Source organism: Ascaphus truei, chromosome 1, assembly GCF_040206685.1.
Source record: "Ascaphus truei isolate aAscTru1 chromosome 1, aAscTru1.hap1, whole genome shotgun sequence".
NCBI classification, from domain to species: Eukaryota; Metazoa; Chordata; class Amphibia; order Anura; family Ascaphidae; genus Ascaphus; species Ascaphus truei.
The window spans coordinates 72,937,276-72,958,716 of record NC_134483.1 but is presented as its reverse complement, the minus strand read 5'-3'; the positions used below and the strand labels follow the sequence as shown (position 1 = coordinate 72,958,716).

General features: G+C 36.1%; 1 protein-coding gene across 1 annotated transcript in view; it reads right to left on the bottom strand.

Annotated features, from left to right (window-relative positions):
* Positions 1 to 21,028, bottom strand: part of RAB3C (RAB3C, member RAS oncogene family) — a 198,582-nt gene extending 177,554 nt beyond the window's left edge. The window contains exons 1-2 of the mRNA XM_075589568.1: positions 20,847 to 21,028; positions 14,739 to 14,966 (exon numbers count right to left, since the gene is read on the bottom strand). Of these exons, the coding sequence (XP_075445683.1) occupies positions 14,739 to 14,966; positions 20,847 to 20,870 (252 nt within the window). The 5' untranslated portion in view covers positions 20,871 to 21,028. The remainder of the gene's footprint in view (positions 1 to 14,738; positions 14,967 to 20,846) is intronic.
* Between the last annotated feature and the right edge of the window lie 413 nt (positions 21,029 to 21,441).

Below are 21,441 nucleotides of genomic sequence, written 5' to 3'. Positions count from 1 at the left end.
GACTTAATGGCAATCGATGCAGAATATCACAATGTATCTCAACATATCACAGCAAAGGGAACAATGCAGCCGACTACATATGTACACACATATATACAGGTACATACACACATATTCTATGTACAGCACTAAATACATTATTATTATTATTATTATTATTATTATTATTATTATATTGTAATAATTATGTGGAGGTTACTGGAAGATGCTGTCAGCTGCAACATTTGACAACAATTGTTTTTTGGCTTTCATTCTCTAAGTGGTTTATTCAATAAACAGGTGCAGCTAGTAAACGCTTTTTGACTTTAACTGAATAGCCCCCTAAGACCCTTATTCAATTGGCCATGCAGGATAAGATTTATTTATTTGAATTCTTCTCCAGCTGTCCAGCTGCATCACAGGATATTTAATGTGAGTACTGTATATATTGAAGAATCTTTAGAAACATTTTGTCAGAACTGAATCCTATGGCAGAATAAGCATTTTTAAGTTGGAACAAATAATCAAGAACTGCTTTAAAGCAATATATATATATATATATATATATATATATATATATATATATATATATATATATATATATATATATATATATATATATTATGAAATATTCAAGAACTTTATGGAGTAATTAATTCCCTGGCAATGAATTTACAATGTACTTATGTGAGGATTTTCAGCATTTTTTTTATGAAGTGAATTAAGGGTAAGCAGCTTAATGTCTGCAGTTCTGGCTTCAGCACTACAAGGAGCCAACCACAACTCAGCATTAAAAGATCACTAGTTTTGTCAGTGTGGATTTATTAAGTAAAGAAGATCTATAGAGATTGCAGACAATACTGGCTTTCATACAGATGAAATTACACAGATTAAATCTAACCTTATACTTAGATGTATTTTACATTTTAGACATTACATTCATTAACAAATGCTGGATAAGATTTATTTATTTCAATTCTTCTCCAGCACTACATTAAATTAATATTATGATTTTAAATCTGAATCACTACCATGCCAATTATATAGTTGAGTAACTCACATGATTCTAGAACTAAAACAGAACGTGGAACTCCTTGTAGTGATTTTCATGTGTTAGTAATTTGCTTTTTATTATAATAATAGAGTATATTTTAAAATGTGGCTTTATGGAACATAAGCTTTTAACACTTATTTCGTACAGGTCCCTTTCTGTCACTGAACACAGCTCCAGTTACAGCTATGTACCTTGTATCATTGTGCCACTATAGTAATGTACACAGCTCCAGCATGTACCATGTCTCATTGTATCAATGTACATACAGTAGCTGTAGCTTTGCCCTATATGTAACAGTCTGCTTTATGGTGAGTGGCAAACTCTTTGTGCACCATTTTCTTTCATTTTATGTGTTTCAAAACATCTGCCCCGTCTGAAGTGGGGCAAATCTCTGCAACAACATGCCAGATACATCTGTAAACAAATAAAGGTACAAGTCTATTATTATCCTCAATGTTAATACTTTTTTCCCTTGTGGCCCATGATTCACAAAAATAAGTGATACTGACTCCCCACAAGTAAGACTTATTATTGTTCATTCCACTACGTTTCTAATAAGTATCCCTGACAATATGTCTTAGAAAAGCACATTCAAGGGCATACTCAATATGGAAGTTGTCTATAATATGATACCCCAACAATGGTCTTTTACTTTAATGCAAAACAGTTTGAGGGACTTCCCTAAATCATTTCCCACAGCAATGTGCTAGTATTTTGCAAACAAAATACAGTATGTTACATAATTTTTCATTGTGATTTTTATAATGCTCGAAAGATATCTGAAGTGCATAGTTGTGTCTAATGTGTCCCAATGCATCAATTTAACTGCATAACACATTCAAAGGCTGCTAAACAATAGAGATAGTGGCAACAAACAAAAACAACAAATGTTTTAGTGGCATGTCCTACCTTTGGGGCGCATGCCTTCCATTCTCTGCCACTATTTGGCAAGTGGACGGGGAGGAAAATGGGTTAAGTGTAGCTGAGCAAGCAGGGAGGAAAAGGCAAGGTACCAGTTGCCCCCGCCCACCCCGTCATTACACTAAACACACATATATAGATACTGATACCAGAGAGGATTGCTTGTGTAGGTTTATCAACTCATAAACTGTATATGATGTATATAGCAGCGGGTATATTTCTGTTAAAATAGTAATGAGCTGCCACTTTGAATAGATCACATTAATATGCAAGGAGTAGGGACAATGGAACAATTAAATAGGCAAGGGCAGGATATTGCCTGGATAAATCTTCTTTGACAAACGAAGCCTGTTTACCCCACACCCTGTTGTAAATAAGTATCTGTTGTTCCTCTCCCAGAACCTCAAACACCACCTGTGTTTTGTAATTAAAAGTAGACCCCAGGGATGAATAGATGCACCGTGAATCCTGACCTGTCAACCAAAATATTACAGTATAAGACACAATAGGAATTCTAAACCATCCAATCAAATTAGGACACACACTTTAGTTAGCGTGAGTATATTTTCACAACCAATCAGAAACCTCCTACATGTTGTGAAATGGGCAGAAAGACACATATTAGTAGAGCAAAGCCAGTCAGAGGAGAGAAGAAAAAGGAGAAACTTAAGAAGGGGACAGACAGACCTGGAGGAATTCCAATATACTGTACATCACTTCAGGTAATTATGATCATGAATTTTGTGCACTTGTACTGTAAATATTTATGTAAATATCTGTGTTTTTATATCAATGCATTGCTTAGTTAGGATTAATTGTAGCGTTTTGTTTGGCCTGTAATGAGTACAAACCTTATAAGAAAGTATAGAATAGTATAACCATGTATTCTTATATTTTGTTTGCTGTTTTTAATACATTTCTCTTTATTTGATTGAAGCCATCTCTTTCGTGCCTGAATCCTCATAAACCAGGATATACATGTTTTTTATAATGTAAATGTGTATTCCGTATTAGGTATACATATTTATACATCTATTTCCTTGAGTAATAGTTTTGCTAGTATTATTTTGTTAATTCTTATAAGTCAGAGATATTTATATATCTGAATTGATGATAAATGCATCTATATTTCAATTTCTGGATAAGGCTAAACATTATCAGTAACATTTGGCGACAGCAAAGGGACACAAAATGGATGGTATTCTTTTAACTAAACATTTATCAGATAAGTTCAGGCTGAGTCAGCCACTTACCAGCAACATTATTGGCAACAATACACACACAGACATGCATATATTGTATAAGCATACACATGCTTGAGCAAACACACAGACATACATACATAGCCATATACACACATAGATACATGGACAATACACACATAGGAATATACACACAGGCTTGCATACAAACACACAACTCTCACACGGGTCACTTTGCGGAGACCGTCCTTTTCAGCAGGTATTGATGATGACACCCTCCTTATCCCTCTGTTTCCTCTCACAAACAGCTATCGGTTCTCCTGGGAGAGAGTTGGAAGGAGACTGCCAGCAGTGCATGCTGGGAAGAAGGGTCCCAGGCCAAACAAAGGAAGTTCTGCATCAGTGTGGGATGTGGGCCACCATGCATCCCGACCTTTTCAAGTCTTTGCCTAGTGCACCTATTGTTTAATCTAGCCCTGCTGATATATACATGATGACACCCATTATACGTGATATGCGATGGCGACAGGCCCTATATAAAGCCTGCACCCTCGCATCTCAACAGTGATGAGAAGACGTGTGAGGACGGGCGTCTTATAAGAAGGAAGGTAAGGAAAAAGTTAACAAGAAACGAAGACACAGACTTTGAAGAATATTCTGAAATTAACTGACGATGAGGGCTTTAATCAAGACTAAGGCCCAGAATTAGGTCTTTGATGATGCTGCGGTTTTTACTTTTTCTTTTCCGGTTCTATTATTGCTGTCATTTTATTTTGGTGATCCTTTAAAAAAAAAAAAAAAAAAAATGTTTTATTGTTGGGCATTGCCTCTTGTGGATTAGTTGATAGGGTTAATGAACAAAAAATGAAAGCATTTACCCCATCAGTGCCAATGAGCCTACCTAGGTCCTCATAATAGTGCATATGTAGCCTCACTGGCACTGAAGGTGGTTAAATGATTATTTACATTGATATGTTTATTTATGTAGATATGTTTATTTATAGGTGTCTTTTGAAAAAAAAATTGGTAGCCTCATTTCTTACATCCCTATTCACCGCATTTGGTTAGGTTTGGTGTGATGGAACAAAGCTGTAATGTAAGGAGTGGGTGGGATGTCCTACCTGTGAGAAGGGCAATGTCTTACTATCCATCTTGGCAAGCATGGGGTATGTAGTTACTGTGAGGACCATTACACCCTTGGTTACCATTGTGGTCAGGAAGACACGCCTTTATGACCAGTGAGCTTACTAAGCAGGTAAGGAAATGTACTGTATGTGTGTATCTTTCTTTATTTCCAACTACTACAGACTGGTGTTGGGTCTGGTTTGGTGATCGAGAGGGCTGCACATCAGGGCTCATCACAGTCTATTGAATAGCATGTGAATAAGTAATTTTCTGAAATTGTCTCATTTGCATTCAGCCAAAGATACATTCAAAATATCTCTCTGTATTGCTTCAGCTCTTTGGACTTTATTGAATAGGGCCCATAGTATTCTGTACATACATGCATAAAAAGATAGATTACATTTTTATATTCCTGCCATAGCCAAAAATCAAAACCGGGACAAAAACCAACAGACTTTCGGCAACCTCCCCAAATATGTTATAGGCAAAGCCAAATCCAGAACACTAGGGATAGTGAGCATCTCTTCTAAACAGATCCATATAGATTGCAACTAGATAATACCAGACTTGATCTAGATTATCACAACATCATATAAATGAGAGGTGAGCCCCCACTACATGGGTCCAAAAGAAAACAGAATGTCAAATAATATCAGAGGAGGGCATTTTGAATGTCAAAGTAGAAGGGGGATTTGTAAGGGCATCTATTTGGAAGGCAACATTGTGACATTTGATCTTTATGGGGAAGGATTTTGAGCACCCCAATAAAGGGAGATATGAGACCTTCTCAGTGTCGGGTCCAGGTACTCTGAACATCTTGGAAGGGACGGTTAAGTGTTGTGCAGACTTGTCCTATACGAAGAGGTATTCATAACGCATTGTTTTGTTCTTACGTTTTTAATATTGGTTAAAGCACTTAACTGAAATGTTAGTGAGCGCCAGTTATATATCATTATGCTTCAACCCCAATACATGCACAGTAGAATTCAATGGCACGCATTGCGATAGTAGAAAATCGGAAAAAAAAAAAAAAAAAAAAAAAAAACGCTAGGAGCTATGTGATAATTAGTTAGGATGTATTTATTTATGCAGGTTAGCAGACTGTGGATTACTGTGTACATCTGGTCATTTGCAGTTGCTGATTTAAGTGGCGGGTATGTACTAAAATGCCTCTCCAGCTATTTTTGTTTGGGTTGTGTTAAACAGTTCACAGGGGAATGCTCTCTTTGTCTGCCTAAGAAGAACCAGAGAAGAGCAACTACAAGCAGTGATAGAAGCCATTAAAGCTCTTGCTAGACAGATATCAGACTGCCCATGTGAATTAACATTTTGAGACTTGGGGCTTTATTGTATAAACAGAAAGCCCCATTGACTTCCCTGGGACTCATTGTGCAGAAGCACTAAATTGGCACTATCACACTTTATAGAATAAGGCCGTTAATGTGCCAGGCAGACTAATTAACATAAGAGAATGGTGGTTTGATAATGCAGGATGCTTATCACTGAAGATGCTTGAGCAGCAAAACATAATTGATGTTACAGTGCATGTGATGCATTTACTGTACTTGAAGAACATCAATGTGAAATATAGGACTTCTGGCCTTCATAAAAGCCATGTGTTCAGGCCCTTTTGGTACTAACGAGGTTAAGTCAATCAGAGGCATCAAGCTACACCCTTGACATCAGCTAAAGCGCCACATTGTCCCTTTAGTAACAACATTAAAGGAGCAATCCAAAATGGTGAATGGTTTTTTTAAAGATTTATTTTAAAATATAGAATTGAAGCACATTGTCTCTGGAGCTGAACCCGTTAATTTCAGCTCCGGGGACCCACTACTTCCGGAGATACTTAGCTCTGAAGTAGGTGCCGGTAGCTGCTCTGGCTCAGTGTCCCATGGGACAATAGAAAGCCGCACCAATAACATCACGGATTCCTATTGTCCCGCAGGCCCGGAAATATCTGAACAGCAGGCATATTGTGAATGGAGAAAAAATACCAGGGCGCAAAAACAGACTTCTCAAAAAATATATATAAAAGGGGGGAATAGTACTTGTGTAAATAAATAAGTACATATTGTGAACCCTGCTTGCCGAGGAGAGCAGCTAACGGCACCTAATTTGCAGGTAAGTATCTCTGGAAGCAGGGGGTTCCCGGAGCTGAAATTACCAGGGTTCAGCTCCCGAGACGCCCTGCTTCAACTACAATATATATTCTACAAAGCTTAACCTGAGTGCTGTGTGCTGATTCCCGTGCGAACGGTATTGTATGTATATATATATATATATATATATATATATATATATATATATATATATATAAAAAAAATCAAGGTCGAAACAGCTGTCTGTGGGCGGTTTTCTGGGTATGCACCTTAACCCTGGCTGTGCTCAAAGCTGTGACCATGCAGCAAGCTTAAGCCTATAGGGAACCATGTTAAAAATGGTTATTGAGGCAAAAAGTGACACTGTGTGCTCATTTGCATGTCATTTCCCAGAATCCCTTGCTGCAGTGGAAGTGCTGTATGCTGGGTGATAATGGGGAAAGGCGGGGTTGCAGACCTGCCTATGACATGCAGATGAGCATACAGTTATATTTGTATATATATATATATATATATATATATATATATATATATATATATATATATATATATATACACATATATAAATATATAGACATATATACATATATATTGTAAATGACCACATACAGTTTCATCAAACCTAATAATTCTCCCACAGAAAGTAATTTCCTGGACACTACCATCATCTTAAAAGCCCAGACAGGCCTGCTTACCAAAGTAATAGAACTCCAACCCCCCCCCCCCCCCCGGCACCCTAAACACTAATATCAGTTATATCAATGTCAAAAAATACCCATATCTGCAATTAAACTACAGACATAAACTAATATTTAAACAGGATTTCATAAGGCAAAGCTAAAACCCCAAGACAATAGACAATTAAACACACAGAGACACCAAAATATCCAGAAAAGAATTCCTGGGCCGGAAGAATAAAAGCAAAAGGAAAACCACATGAGTCTAATAGTGACCTACAATCCCCAGCAGGAAGTAATGCGCGGGATTGCAAACATTATCACACACAACATATTATGGCCCATATTCACTAAGCTGTGCTCTGCCATAAAACACCTTGCAGCACCAGAAAAAGACACCTGCCCATTCAACTATCTTCTAGTGCAAGACGGTGTCTCATGACACAGCACTGCTTAGCACACATGGGCCCTTATTCTGTAAGGTGGGATAAGTGCAGATGATGTGCGATGTGCTTACCCCTCTTTACAGGATAGAGGCAATGGCCCTAAAGTATATGCACTTCTAGTACTATACATCCACCCTTTATTTAAAGCTTTTTATATTATTTTCCTTCCAGCATTTGTTGCTCATATTAATTTGTGGCCCACGCCACTTGTAGTACACAGCTTCAGATTTGTATACGTACAGTAGATATTCTACGGATTGCTTGTGCTTGTATGAATGGAAGCACGTGTTTTAGATTCTATTGCAACACGCCTTAAAAGGTTACTTCAGTAGTTGTTAAATTGCCCAATTCTCACCAGTCAACCATTACAAGGTACAGTATCATCCATTACATTTGTTTTTATTATTTTATGAGAAACTGTATTTAAAGTGTATGTGCTAACTCAGTATTTTAAAAGCAGTTGAACTGTCCCAGAAGAATCAGAAAGCAGAAGGATTAAAAATAAGCTATAGCGGAGTTTTTAAAACAAAGATGGCTGCCTTCTGATGCTTGAGCTGATGCTTGACTACTGATGTCAGACTCACTGGCCTGTAGTTACCTGTTTCTTTCCTACTTCCACTTTTATGAAGTGGGACTACATTTGCTTTTCTCTAGTCATCTAGAGTCATCATAGTGACTGGTAAAATAGTTCTGTTAATGGTGTTATCATCACATCCCTAAGAACTTTTAATGTGCTTGGACGTATCCCATCTGGCCCCTCTGACTTGTCCACTTTTAGTTTTGAACGTTCTAGTAGGTCTCTCTCCTCTGCAGGCGGACTTGTGTCCACCTCCATTTATATTTGTCTTTATATACCTATGTATCTAGACCAGTGATTTCCAACCTTTTTTGTTTGGAGGAACCCTTGAAGTATTTTGAAAAATCTCGGGGAACCCTTATCTGGCTGACACATATTAGGTTCGACAGGGGTCAGTCACAACATTTCACACCTCACGAGCCACCTCTATTTCCCACGCTTTACCCATGTTTTTCTCTCCCATCCATCTCACTAACTCTCCCCACTCCCGCCTCGCATGTATTTATCCCTTGCGTCTCACTCTTACTCCCTCTTTTCCTCACTCACTCTTTCCTGCCCCCTCTCTTCTCTCACTCGCCCCTACCTTCCGTCAATTACCCACTCTCTCTCAATCCACCCTACAAAATACATACCAAAAACCCCACACCCAGGGGTGGGGTGGGTCTGGGGTCCATAGGAGGAACCCCTGAGACTGCGTCAAGGAGCCCCAGGGTTCCACGGAACCCTGGTTGGGAATCACTGATCTAGACCTTTGTCTCCCTCAACATGATTTGTACTCTTCAGCCTGGAGCCTTACTATTCCCCCTTTTAGTTTTCTGTCCTTTCACTTATTTACCTAAGAAAAAGTTTTGTCACCCTTCTTTACTCACTTGGCTATTCTCCCTGCTGATTGGGCCTTTGTATATCTGATTATTTGCCTAGCCTGGCATAGTTCTCCGTGCTCTGTCATTTTACATTTTACCTGCCTTTAAAACCATATTGGCTTTCTTTTCCTTGGGCTTTAACTAGCCTTCCTCACACATATTGATTTATTTAATGCCCTCCTCCCTAACAGCCTTTCTCTATCTCATCTGTTTCCATGCCAATACATTTAAAATACTGGTCGCAGGATCATCTCTCTCACTGACTTCTCTTCCTCAGCTAACCCTCATGGTAATTACTATCACTGGCTTCCAACATTCTTTAGCATATAATTCAGGATCATTGTCTTCATATTTAAAACACATCAATATCAGATCTCATCTACATATATTCCCCTCCATACGCTTTCTCCTGTGTATGTCTCTCTATTCAACAACTAAACAACAGCATAGTCAAAGTTAAACAAATCCTTTTGAAAGTAATAGGTTCATTTTTTTACGTAAATATCATGCTGTTAGTTGATTATGTTTTGCCCCACCTACTGTATATAGCTGGAACGTTATTATATGTATTTTTTTCAAATAATCTACTTTTATTATACTGTACCCTGCTTCTGGATCAGACTTGGCCCTGTCTGTGAATATTTAAATGTACTTAAGTCCCTCCTTAAGCACTTTTTAAAGTAGAAATCTCCACCAAATGGACCATTCTTTTTGATTTCCTGAACCGGGGAGATGCTATTTAATCTGTTGAGAGGAACAGGCCACTGAGATGGCTACAGAATTTGTTTCTAAATAAGGACAGAAATTCATAGAATGGTTAAGGTTTGATACAGCTGAGAACTGGGTACCTTCTGTTGATAGACCCGTCCTGATTCTACAATCCTTGAAGCATCTTCACTGGATTTACTTAGGGATAACCCTTGATACTCATGAGTGCTTCCAAAATTAGCTGTGCCGCTGCACCTGGGAGCAGCCAACAACCACGTTTGTGTCATCCTGTTTTTAAGTATCCTGCTCTTTAACACAGAGCTCCACTATTTACTATAAATATGCCTCCATTGTGTCACTGGATGATGTCAGCAGTCTAATACAGTAGTGTGCGTGCTTTATGACCTAGGGGGAAGAGTTTGATCCATAAAAGGCAATGATCAGTCATGCTCCTGGAGCCTTGTGAAGAACTGCTACCCCTTGTCTCTGAGCCCATTGACAAAAATTACAAGGTGGAAACAGTTTGATTATATCGCTTTCCTTTTCATACATGGTCTTTCCAATCTCACGTTATGCTACTCTCCACTCTAATCTATAATCCTCTCCCAGAAGAACCTCTTTACATATTATAGTAATCATATTAGTTATAAATACAGAAATAATTATTATTTGGGGGGGGGGGGGGAGATATAATTTAGCATTGACCTATTTTTGATTGATTAATATGGCTATAAATATGACAGGTCAAAAACTGTATTTATTCCTAATAATATATATATATATATATATATATATATATATATATATATATATATAAACAATAATAGATTAGGATACAAGAAGAAATCTAAAATGAATAGCAATCCTATCCACACAAATCTACATTTTGTGTTCGTAATAAATGACCGTGAAATTAGTGTTTATTCTAAAATACACAAGTCAAAATTAGCATGATTGAGCAGGAACCAAATCCTACTTCCATAAATGCTTTGCAGCATATCAAACACTGGATGGTTAAGACTCACCACTCTACAAATAATCACAGTTACTGAGGACTTCTGCTTATAGAAATGTGCATTGCCTTGGAAAAAAATGAGTCAGGCGACAGCCTTTCTTTATTGATTTAAACGCGGCCCATCATATTTCTATCACACCAAATGAAAGGTGAATGCTGTTATCAAAGGCTTCCGTGTGTTGAAAAGTAGATGAAGTGTGAAATATTGCTTTTTAAACCTCTGTAGGTCATGAGTATGGAAAGTGCTCAATGAAGTTATCTAGGAAATCTGATTATCACCAGTGCAATTTATCATAGCATTCAACATTTTGGGGGGAAAAAACATGCATTTGAAAGTGAATCATACTGTATTAAAAAAAAGTTGACCACTCATTGAATTATTATTTTTTATTTTGCTTTTAAATTCTGTTTTCAACAATGAGGAGGAAGGAAATTACATATAATAGAAAAAAAAACATCTGTGGCTTTGGAAGCAATAATTTTGTATCCTCAAGCAAACAATATATATGGACACCACAAACAACTGAGAACAAATGTATCAAAATGTACCACATGTGTACACTAAATAAATCAAAGGGAGTAATATTTGTGAACTTTAAATCAGCAATACTATATTTCTCCCTCTTTTCTTCCTTTTTTATTTTTCTTATTTGTATATGTAAAGCATGTGACAATGTATAATTCGACATTCTTACCTAAACTGGCAATCGTTTGGTGCTCCTGTTATACATCTGTAAAAAATCCTTATTGTGTGCCTAACGAAAGGGACTCCTTTAAGTTCCAATCAATCCTTCAGTCAGTGTAACTCAGCAGCTAAAGTACAATGTAACCAGATATTACTAAGGTAACATTGACTATTGTTACAGTTTATAGCTCAAACTGCTGGAAACATTGGCAACAAATTATCACAAACAGGAAAGTTTTACAAAGACCCTGCACTGCTGGGGGAGGCTGCTAAAACCTGCTATAGCAATCAAAGAATGCTCAATATATTAAAACGCATTAAAAATGGCATTAAGTGTTGAATTTAAAAGAAAAAGCAACATTCACACAATTTGTGGTCCATCTCAACACAAAGTATTTCAACCTTAAGTTCACTAGTGAGAGCCAAGTTGATTCCATATGTTTTTTGGACCTGGTAATTCACACGAAGTCAAACGAAATTCAGAAAAAATACATATTTTAAACATACAAATGTCAATTCATTTCTTCACGAATGAGTGATCATGGACAGAAATGCATTGACAACATTCCATATAGTCAGTTCTTAAGACTGAGACGTTATTGCACAACATAATTTGAATTTGAATCGGAAGCATCATTTCTCATGGAAAGATTTTCGAAAAAAGGGATACAAAAAAGATCTAATTCAATCTGCTCATCTGAAAGCAAAAAAAGAAAAAGGGAGAAACCTTGGTAAAGCATAACATTTCTAACAAACAATCCAAATGAAACCCATACAACGCTCATGGTTACAAACAAAGACAATGTAGAACCTTCTCAAGTATACTTTGACAATAACAAAACTACTGATGGTCAAATACTACTCTTTATCCCTCAATACAATAAATCATATAACACTATCAAACAAGCACGTTCAAAGCATTGGGAATAAAAGCAAAATGTGCAAACAAATGACCTTGCAAAAAAACAATAAGCTCTAAATTTACCTGTCAAAAATTTCCCATAACTAGCTTCATAAATGATCTGATGAATTTTGTAGTTTGTGTCATGCAATGTATGTAGTTGCAGACTACAATATGTTGGAAAAACAAAACGCAATCTCAAAATCCGTATATTAGAACATCTGAGAAACATCAGAAATATTTCTAAAATAATACAGCAGGCAAAACCACTATCCATTTATTTACACACTTTCATGAAATTCACCTGTGCAATCCAGACCACATTCATTTTATGGGCATAGAACCATTTCCACCAAATATCAGAGCTGGGGACAGAGACGACTACTTCTTAAAAAGAGAACAAAATTATATTTTCATCCTAAAAAAAACTAATTTCCTGGGGGCTTAATGACTATATACAGTAGAACTCATTCCCTTCCTTAGATAAACTTCTATAACTCTATACAGGATTTGTCTGTTTTTCATATTATATCCAAAATTATCATTTATTACATCCATATTGCAAACAATTCATTTTTCATTTTAACAATATTATCATCCATATAATGTTTTTTTTTCTTTTAAGATATAAATAGTTCATGTCCTTTTCTCCTTCTTTAGTTTTTTCATATATTAATTTTTAATTCACTTTTGGGATAACTCCATTTACTAGAATACATTTCTTACAAATTCTCGGTGCTTCCGGACCCTTTACCCCATCCTAGTTTCTCATTATTTATTTCACTTCAACATCATCAATTATCATTATCTTTACAACATTACCTATCTAGTATCAAATATACAATCAGGTTTTTACTATGGCGCTTTATAAACACATGGATTATAACATCTCCAGAACATCATATGTATGAATTTGTGTATTTTTAATTGTTTAATATTCTACATTATATGTCATTTTAAATTGTGGTTTAATTGATTTTTGATTGGATGGGGGGTTATAATAAGCCAGACAACAGGCCATAAACCTGGCTCCTGATGAAGCACAGCCTGTGTGAAATGCGTAGCGTTCACGTGGCACATTAGCTGCGATATCCATTTTTGCCTGGTGTTGTACCTGTCTGCTCAGCAGGCTGAACCATTCGAGACTGGGGGAGCGAGTTGCCGACACAACCAGTAAGTGCCAGACATCTTCAAAGGAACACAGGATATGCCCCAGCGCACGGGTCACTGTGCAGAACGCCGATAAACTTTCCATGGTGTTTGCCCCATGTGGCGACCAGCGACTCACCCATAGTTATTAACTCAATTGTAAGTGCACTTATGCTCATTTTATATGTGTAATATATATTTTATACTTAGCTGAGGTGCGCTCTGGGTTTTTTCTATCTTTGGAGATTTCACATGTTTTGCTGCCTTAAAGGTGCAGTCCCGTTTAGTCAGCCCACACATTTTAATATTTATTTCAGTTAATCCCCTCTACTTTAACTTTTTTTTTTTTTTAAACCTTGATCATATATTTCATTAGAAAGATGCACAAATGGGATGTTTGTTTTTGTTGTATCTTGTATGGTTTAAGATTCTCTTACTTCATGAAACATAAGCATATAGCATCTGGTTTGCATCCACAACCAGCTTCACAATGCAGCATCAGCAAACAAGGTCAAACTGACCAGCCAAAAGGGATAATATACAGTAACTATCTTTGAGTGGGTATGACTTTAATGTCCTATGTTTTGCTGTACAAGATGTCTAATGTCGCAATTGAAAGCTCTGTAAAGTCTATGTTTAAAATGGATAAGAAGCTAAAAGTGACACAATCCCCATGTTCATTTTATGTCACTACCCAGAATCCTGGTTTGCAGCTTAATCCCTATATGACATGTAACAATGAGATGAATACACAGAGTTTGAGGGCCCTATGGAATCAAGCAGACAAACTCATGGGGTTTGCCTTTGCTTTTCAGGGACTTAAGAAGTGTCAACCAAGGTGAAGCATCTTCTACATTCCTTCCCCTGTTGGTTGTTGTTTAGCTAGTATATTATCCTACAGTATGGTGAATTTCATTGTTCTGTTTAGAAAAGCATTAAAAATATACTCGACAGATAATAAACGTAGTGAAATAGATTTTACATATATAAGTGTGTACGCTTCATGGCACCTACAATATATGCCGCTTGTTGGAACTGCACTTTTACCATACATCCAAACATCATGTTCAAAAAGGCCTTTCATAAAACAGACACTGAAAGAGCAGAGGGTTACATCCTCTTCCTGGAATTTATACATGTCTACCAAAAGTAGAAACCTTATAATTTTCATTCTATAAAAGTGGTTTTACCTGATAAAAAAAGGACATACATGCATGATTTACTGTGTTAAGAAAGATGCTTTTAAATCTAATCTTGGAGAATGATTTGCTTTTGCCAGAGCTTGGTTTATGGAGTATCTTTATGTATTAAAAAGAACCAATTATATATCTTACCCAGATCTGTAGCTTGATTCTTTTTTCATTTTTGAAGACCGTTTTCACCTTGAAATCAATTCCAACGGTGCTCACAAACGCCGATGTAAAGGAGTCGTCAGCGTAACGAAACAGGAAGGATGTTTTCCCCACACTGCTGTTACCGATGATAAGCAGCTTGAACATATAATCAAAGTTCTGGTCGGATGTATCTTTCTGCCCAAATCTGGAGTCTTGTGCAGATGCCATCTACAAAAAAAGAGGCCTAATTTAAACAAAGAAATGGCTACTGATATTGTTGATATACACACATCTGGGTCCTTCAAGAACATAAACATCAGTTCCACATTTTCTCATACGTAATATTCTAAAATACGAGGTATTTTACTCAGAATTAAACATCTGTACATACTATATTATGATATAGTGATGTAATTACCTAGCTAAAACAGTGAGTATTTAATGGAAATAGTATGTTTGATAAAATCATAATATAGTGTATATTTTACTTTTCTTCTTTTGAAGCTGTGGCATTAAGTTATCTTCCATATCAGTCTTGTATGCCCTCTATTTGTCAGTGTGTCTTTATTAAGACATGCAAAGGTTTTGACATCCAAGCTATAAATCTTTGCACTTGCCATCCAGCAAAAAAAGAACATGAGATATTTTCACTGATGTGTTATATACTACCTTTCTATTTCATCAGAATCAGAAGACTTCGGCTTCTTTTTTGTTTGTTTGTTTGTTTCAATATTTTTTCATTATTTTACTTAAATAAATTTACATCTTACTTACATGTACAATTTTGATAAAGGAACAATATTTATACATCTATCTTAGTATCTTTTTTTTTTTTTTTACTAGATATGGTTTGGAATTGATCCCAGCTGTTTTTTTTCTTCTGTCATATTAACATGGAGAGAGGATTTGTTCCTTTATTAACTTAAGGCTTTAGAGACGATGGAAGCCTTATGAATTTCCGCACAATAAAGGTTTTGAGGAATAAAGGTCATTGTAGAGAACTGATTGAAGATATAACAGTCCAGGCAACCAGAACAGCAAATGTTGGAAAACATTCACAGGGACAGAGACTACAATTTAGGAGAAAGAACAAACCTGAACATCTTTAAAAAAGAAAAACTAATTATTATTGTAAAGTAATAAACTTAGATAGCATTTTATTAGGTCCTTGCAAAAATTTACAATATGCAAATACAGTATGCAAATGAGGTAATCTCAAATAATTAATATTCACATGGTGTCCAATGAAGTGTGAGAAAGGAACTGACAGATGAAATCTTGCAATTTTTTTCACCTACCCTTGTCTGGTATGACTGATAATACAGCTATGGGAAAGTGTATAGAAATGTTCTGCTAAAAGTAAAATAGGCTAGCTAGTTTCATTGGTATAAGGGAAGAAGGAGCTCTATTTATCTATTACTAGAAAAACGCTATATTTTATACCGCGTTGTGGAATGAAAGATTAAGCCTAATAGGACAACGATTCATAACACAGAATGAAACAGGGGCAGAATTTTTTTTGGAAAACGCCATCAATTTGTGGATTTTGCCATCTAATTGTCTATGTATTCTCAAACTTCAGTTAAAAATGGTAATGTCTGGCCAATTTAATTCTCACACTATTGTGTGCTATTATATGAACCTATAAATAAGCCTAGTTTCCACGGACAGTCTAGGCAATGAAAATGAAGTTACCCAGAATGGCGGCTCTTGTCTGTCACTACGATCAAGCACTATCTTGAACTCGAACAAAAATGTAAATACTAAATATCACTTTAACTTTCACATTAATGCAATAAATATGTTCAATATAATGTAGCCCCTTTACCCCCACCCTAAGTGAGATTAGGTCTGCTACTCCATATTTGCTGTGGTGTGGGGCGTACCTGTGAGGTAACAGGAGGGTTGAGCACTTCCGCGGTGGTGTGGGGAATCATCAGGGCAGGTGTACAGGGTACCTTTGTTCATTGGTTGCAGCGCCTCCAGTCAGCTTGGATCATCTGGATAGTAGGATGGCCCAGACTGACACCTTGCTTTAGCCCAAGACAGTGAATCCCACTGGTATCTGGTTCCATGGTATTTATTGCAGTGTTCAAGATCTTACACAGCAGGTACATCTCTTGCTTCCCCTAAGAAGGTCACTTCAAGGCTGCTTGTGTGACCAGGGAAGTTGGTGCTCACTCCACAGAGGGAGGAAAGAGACACACCCACTTTTGGGAAAGTGCCAGTATTTATATTCTTGGGTTGTGCTTGTAACTCTGCCTTATAACAGAGCAGGTCTGGATACTGACAGGCCATCACATCCAGGATGTGACCCAACCAGTATCCACACCTCAGGCTGACACTTTCTGGCTGTTGCTAGGCCCGCCCTTGGATACATCAAATGTATCTAAGGCTGCAAAAGCACACAAGTCCTTTCTGAAGGAATTAACCCATCCACTGCCTGCACCTAACAGGACTTACACTGGTAGGGTCCAGGAAAATAAGTAGCGGCCTTAGGCTATGCTACAATAATATCACAAACTGCAAAACACTGCCATGTAGCAATCTCATTCTCAATAATCAGAAAGTTGAAAAAACAAACAAAAGAAACCACACAAATCATTCTCATGAAGGCCATGATGTATGAACAGTTATACTGACATAGTGGATACTGTGGAAAACCAATCAAAAACATATTGCGCAGTGACTACTTATCACTGCCACCAAGATGTCAAAGTAAATCTACAGGTTGTTGTTGTACAGTGTGGTTTGTTGCCATGGTTACCAATTTATTTTCATTTTACTATTTAATCTGAAATGGTTCAAGCAAATTGTCTGAAAGTTTAGTACAAGTTGTAAAATAATAAATATTATGGCTTTTATGAAGAATCTGGTCAATGAGATGTACCATTTTTTTTTTAATCCCTTCAAAAAACAAAGAATGAATTCCAGTATTGGGGCTGCACTGATTCAGTTGAAACTTCTGGCAGATCTAAGTTAGAATGGCAGAAAGGTATCCTCAAAATGTAATCAGGATCGGTCAAGCTGCCATATTGTGAACCCAGCCAGGGCTTCTAAGAGAGATACCCATATCCCCTACAGAGGTAAGTATCTCGAGAAGCAGGGGTTCCCCCAGGGCTGAAATCTACACTGTTCACCTCCAAAGACCCCCTGCTTCAATCCTTTTACAAAAAAAAAACAATGGAAAAGAACGAGGAGGACTTCTCCTTTAAGGGGGTTTAATTATTCCATTTTTTCACAATTTGAAAAATAACTTTAAAAAATGTATAATAATAATTAAAAAAATAGAGCCACAAGGACTGTTGCTTTAAAAAGTATATGTTTAGATGAGTAGAGTACTCTCTGATGTCTCACTAATAAACAGAATTCTGAACGATGTCTGAGTAGATCTCTACTAAAAAAAATTCTCTAAACAAATACCTTTTAGGGGGGTTTAACTTCCATTTTTTCATGATTACCCATCATATTTATAAAATAATTTACAACAGTTATTTTGTGAGTTTTAGATATTTAGCTGGGACGCGATTGTGTAAAGTGTGTAAAGTGTAAAGTGTAAAGTGTGTAAAGTGAAAGGTACGTTTGGCCTGGTTGTAAACAACAAGGAACATTCATCTTCCTGGATATTGCAATAATGCAAGTGATTTTTAAAAAATATCTTATAGAAATAATGTGTTTATAGTAATATTTTGATAGAGTTCCTTGGCTGCCAAATAGGCTATGCAATGACTTGCTAAGCATTCAATGGATTAAAGGACTGAAGCACAGAAATATTGGTCCATATTTACTAATTGGTGTTATTCTATAAGACAACTTCTGGCGCTGCATGGTCTATTAGGCGCCAAAAGGCACCTTATGGTATAGCACTGCTTAGCTGATAGGACCGATAATATCTTGAGATTTCCAATGTACTGTACACATCTCAAACTGAGATATTTTATATTTCTTCTGGTGTATCAGTACGTGTTATTAAAAATAAATAAATATGCCTTTATTCTTGTTGATATCTAGGAAGTCATAGGCATTAAACGGCATTATTTAAATGATTATATATTCTAGTTCTGAGTCAAAAGGCATAATATACATGGGAAAGCAAAGTCAACCTATTCATAGCACTATTGTCTTTTATTTCATGGCATTCACTAAGAAATAAATGGTGGGGTTTTTTTTATGCCAAAAAACATATTTTGCTGTTTCTGGTTGATATATTTCCTGTAGGCAATATAAGCATGCCTCTATTTGCACACTACAACTTGAAATACACATTTAATAACCCCTAGCAGCTGATTGCCTGACTCCTGCAGTGCTTCACGGTTATGACCAGGATTCATCTCCATTTACAGTATTCTAGGGTTTCCCTCACAGATCATGTGCAGTTAATGATAAAAAAAAGGGATTGTGCATCACAAAAGGTGCAAACGGAGGCAAGAACCACCAGATATACCAAAAGAAAAAAAATGTAATTGCTTTCACTGGGATTTGTCTCCTTTAATACATCTCGTGCTATTTTATCCTATTTTCAACTTGCTTTGCACAAAGAAATATTTAATACATAACAACTAATGCTTATATTATGATTGAAGGAACTCCATAACATCTATATATGTGTGTGTGTGTGTGTGTGTGTGTGTGTGTGTGTGTGTGTGTGTGTGTGTGTGTGTGTGTGTGTGTGTGTGTGTGTGTGTGTGTGTGTGTGTGTGTGTGTATATACACACACACACACAATTGACTTCATGGAGTATATATATATACTGTATATATATACTGTAAGCAGTATATATATAGTGTGTGTTTTATATATGTATATATGTATGTGTGTGTGGTATATGCATATATATATATATATATATATATATATATATATATATATATATATATATATATATATATATATATATATATATATATATATATATATATATAATAATAATTGTGGTATATATATATATATATATATATATATATATATATATATATATATATATATATATATATATACCACAATTATTATATATATTTATATATATATATATATATATATATATATATATATATAATAATTGTGGTATATATATATATGCATATACCACACACACATACATATATACATATATAAAACACACACTATATATATACTGCTTACAGTGTTCGGTTCTCACAGCTTAACATGAGCTTCTAGTGCTGCTCAATCAGAGTAAAAATGAAACTACAGCACTTGGATAGAATTCTGATCAATATTGATTTTTTTCTTCCCATTCATATAGTAATGTATTAAACAAAGTAATATATGGTAATTAAGAGTGAACATATTTGCAACCAGTTACATTATGCGATATCACATAATTTTAGTCTTACTTTTCAGACATGTAATTTTCATTTTTTGTGTTATTAATATCACTGTCTGCACAAATATTACTTAAATGCAAGATCCAAAAGGGATGGCTTGTCTGCTAAAGTACTGTAAAGCTATCATTTTGGAAGGGTTTTGTAATTTGTACTTAGGGCATCTACATGAAAAGTGTCAGTGTGTGTGTGTTTGTGTGCGTGTGTGTGCGTGTGTGTGTGTGTATATATATATATATATATATATACATATACATTCGCAGAGTCTAAATATCTTTATCATTTATCTAATATTCTTTGCTGCTCCTAAAAATGAATGTCATACAATGGGTCTTAATGCATGAAATCGTGAGTTTTATCTATTAGATTTGATCAAATCTGAACGCATATTGTGATACTGGAATCACATAAGGTTACTTTAAAAAAAAATGTACTGACAACAAATATATTCATGATATAAGTTACTAAATCTGTTATTTTCCATTTCTTTTCCTTTTAGTATGCAACCCATGGATCCAACATGCATTTCCATTGCATATTCATGAAGAATATGTACTGTTGTTTACACCACCCTACAGAGACAAACAATTATCATGGATGCCAACATACCACGGACACTACCCCTACCGTGGTGTACAAAGACAACTAGATCACTATAATCTATCATCTCAAACCTCTTAACATCATTACAGAACATCCACTCTGCAATAAAGACATTCAGCCACACCAGGATTGCCTTGTTGCAATGAATGTTATCTTACTAACCGGCATGGGAGCTTCGTGTCTCATGGTTTCACTGCAGCGTCCTTTGTCTTGTTGTAGGATTTAACACTTATTGAAAAAATAATCCAGGAGTCAAGACAAAAAAAAAAAACCCCCAACTAAACCACGTTCGACGTTTGCTTCCTGGCCGGCTTCAAGATCAGCACTGGAGCTGTCCCTGCTTTCATGTACTCCCAGGCGGACACGCCTACCCTGGTACTTGTAGTTCTACTGGTCATGGGCAAGCCACGTGTAGACCAAGAAAACAGCGCGCATGAAGACTACAACTCCCATGATGCAACAGTACAATCCTTCCTCCTGCCAAGCTTTCACCCGAGCGCTCCTCCTTTACACACCTATTAAACACTATTACGAAAATAAATAAATAAAGTACCACTTATTTGCAAACATGTATTTGGAAAAATAAATGATAAAGGTTCTATGTCATGTTCGTGTGTCACCAACTAAAAGACAAACTATTTATTTTGCATTAACTGGTGTTTTGTGTAACAATAAGTGTACTGTATGTCTCTTAACAGGCAACTGAAGTGCATCATTTGTTTAATGCAATGCATATACAAGAACACCTACCTTTCCG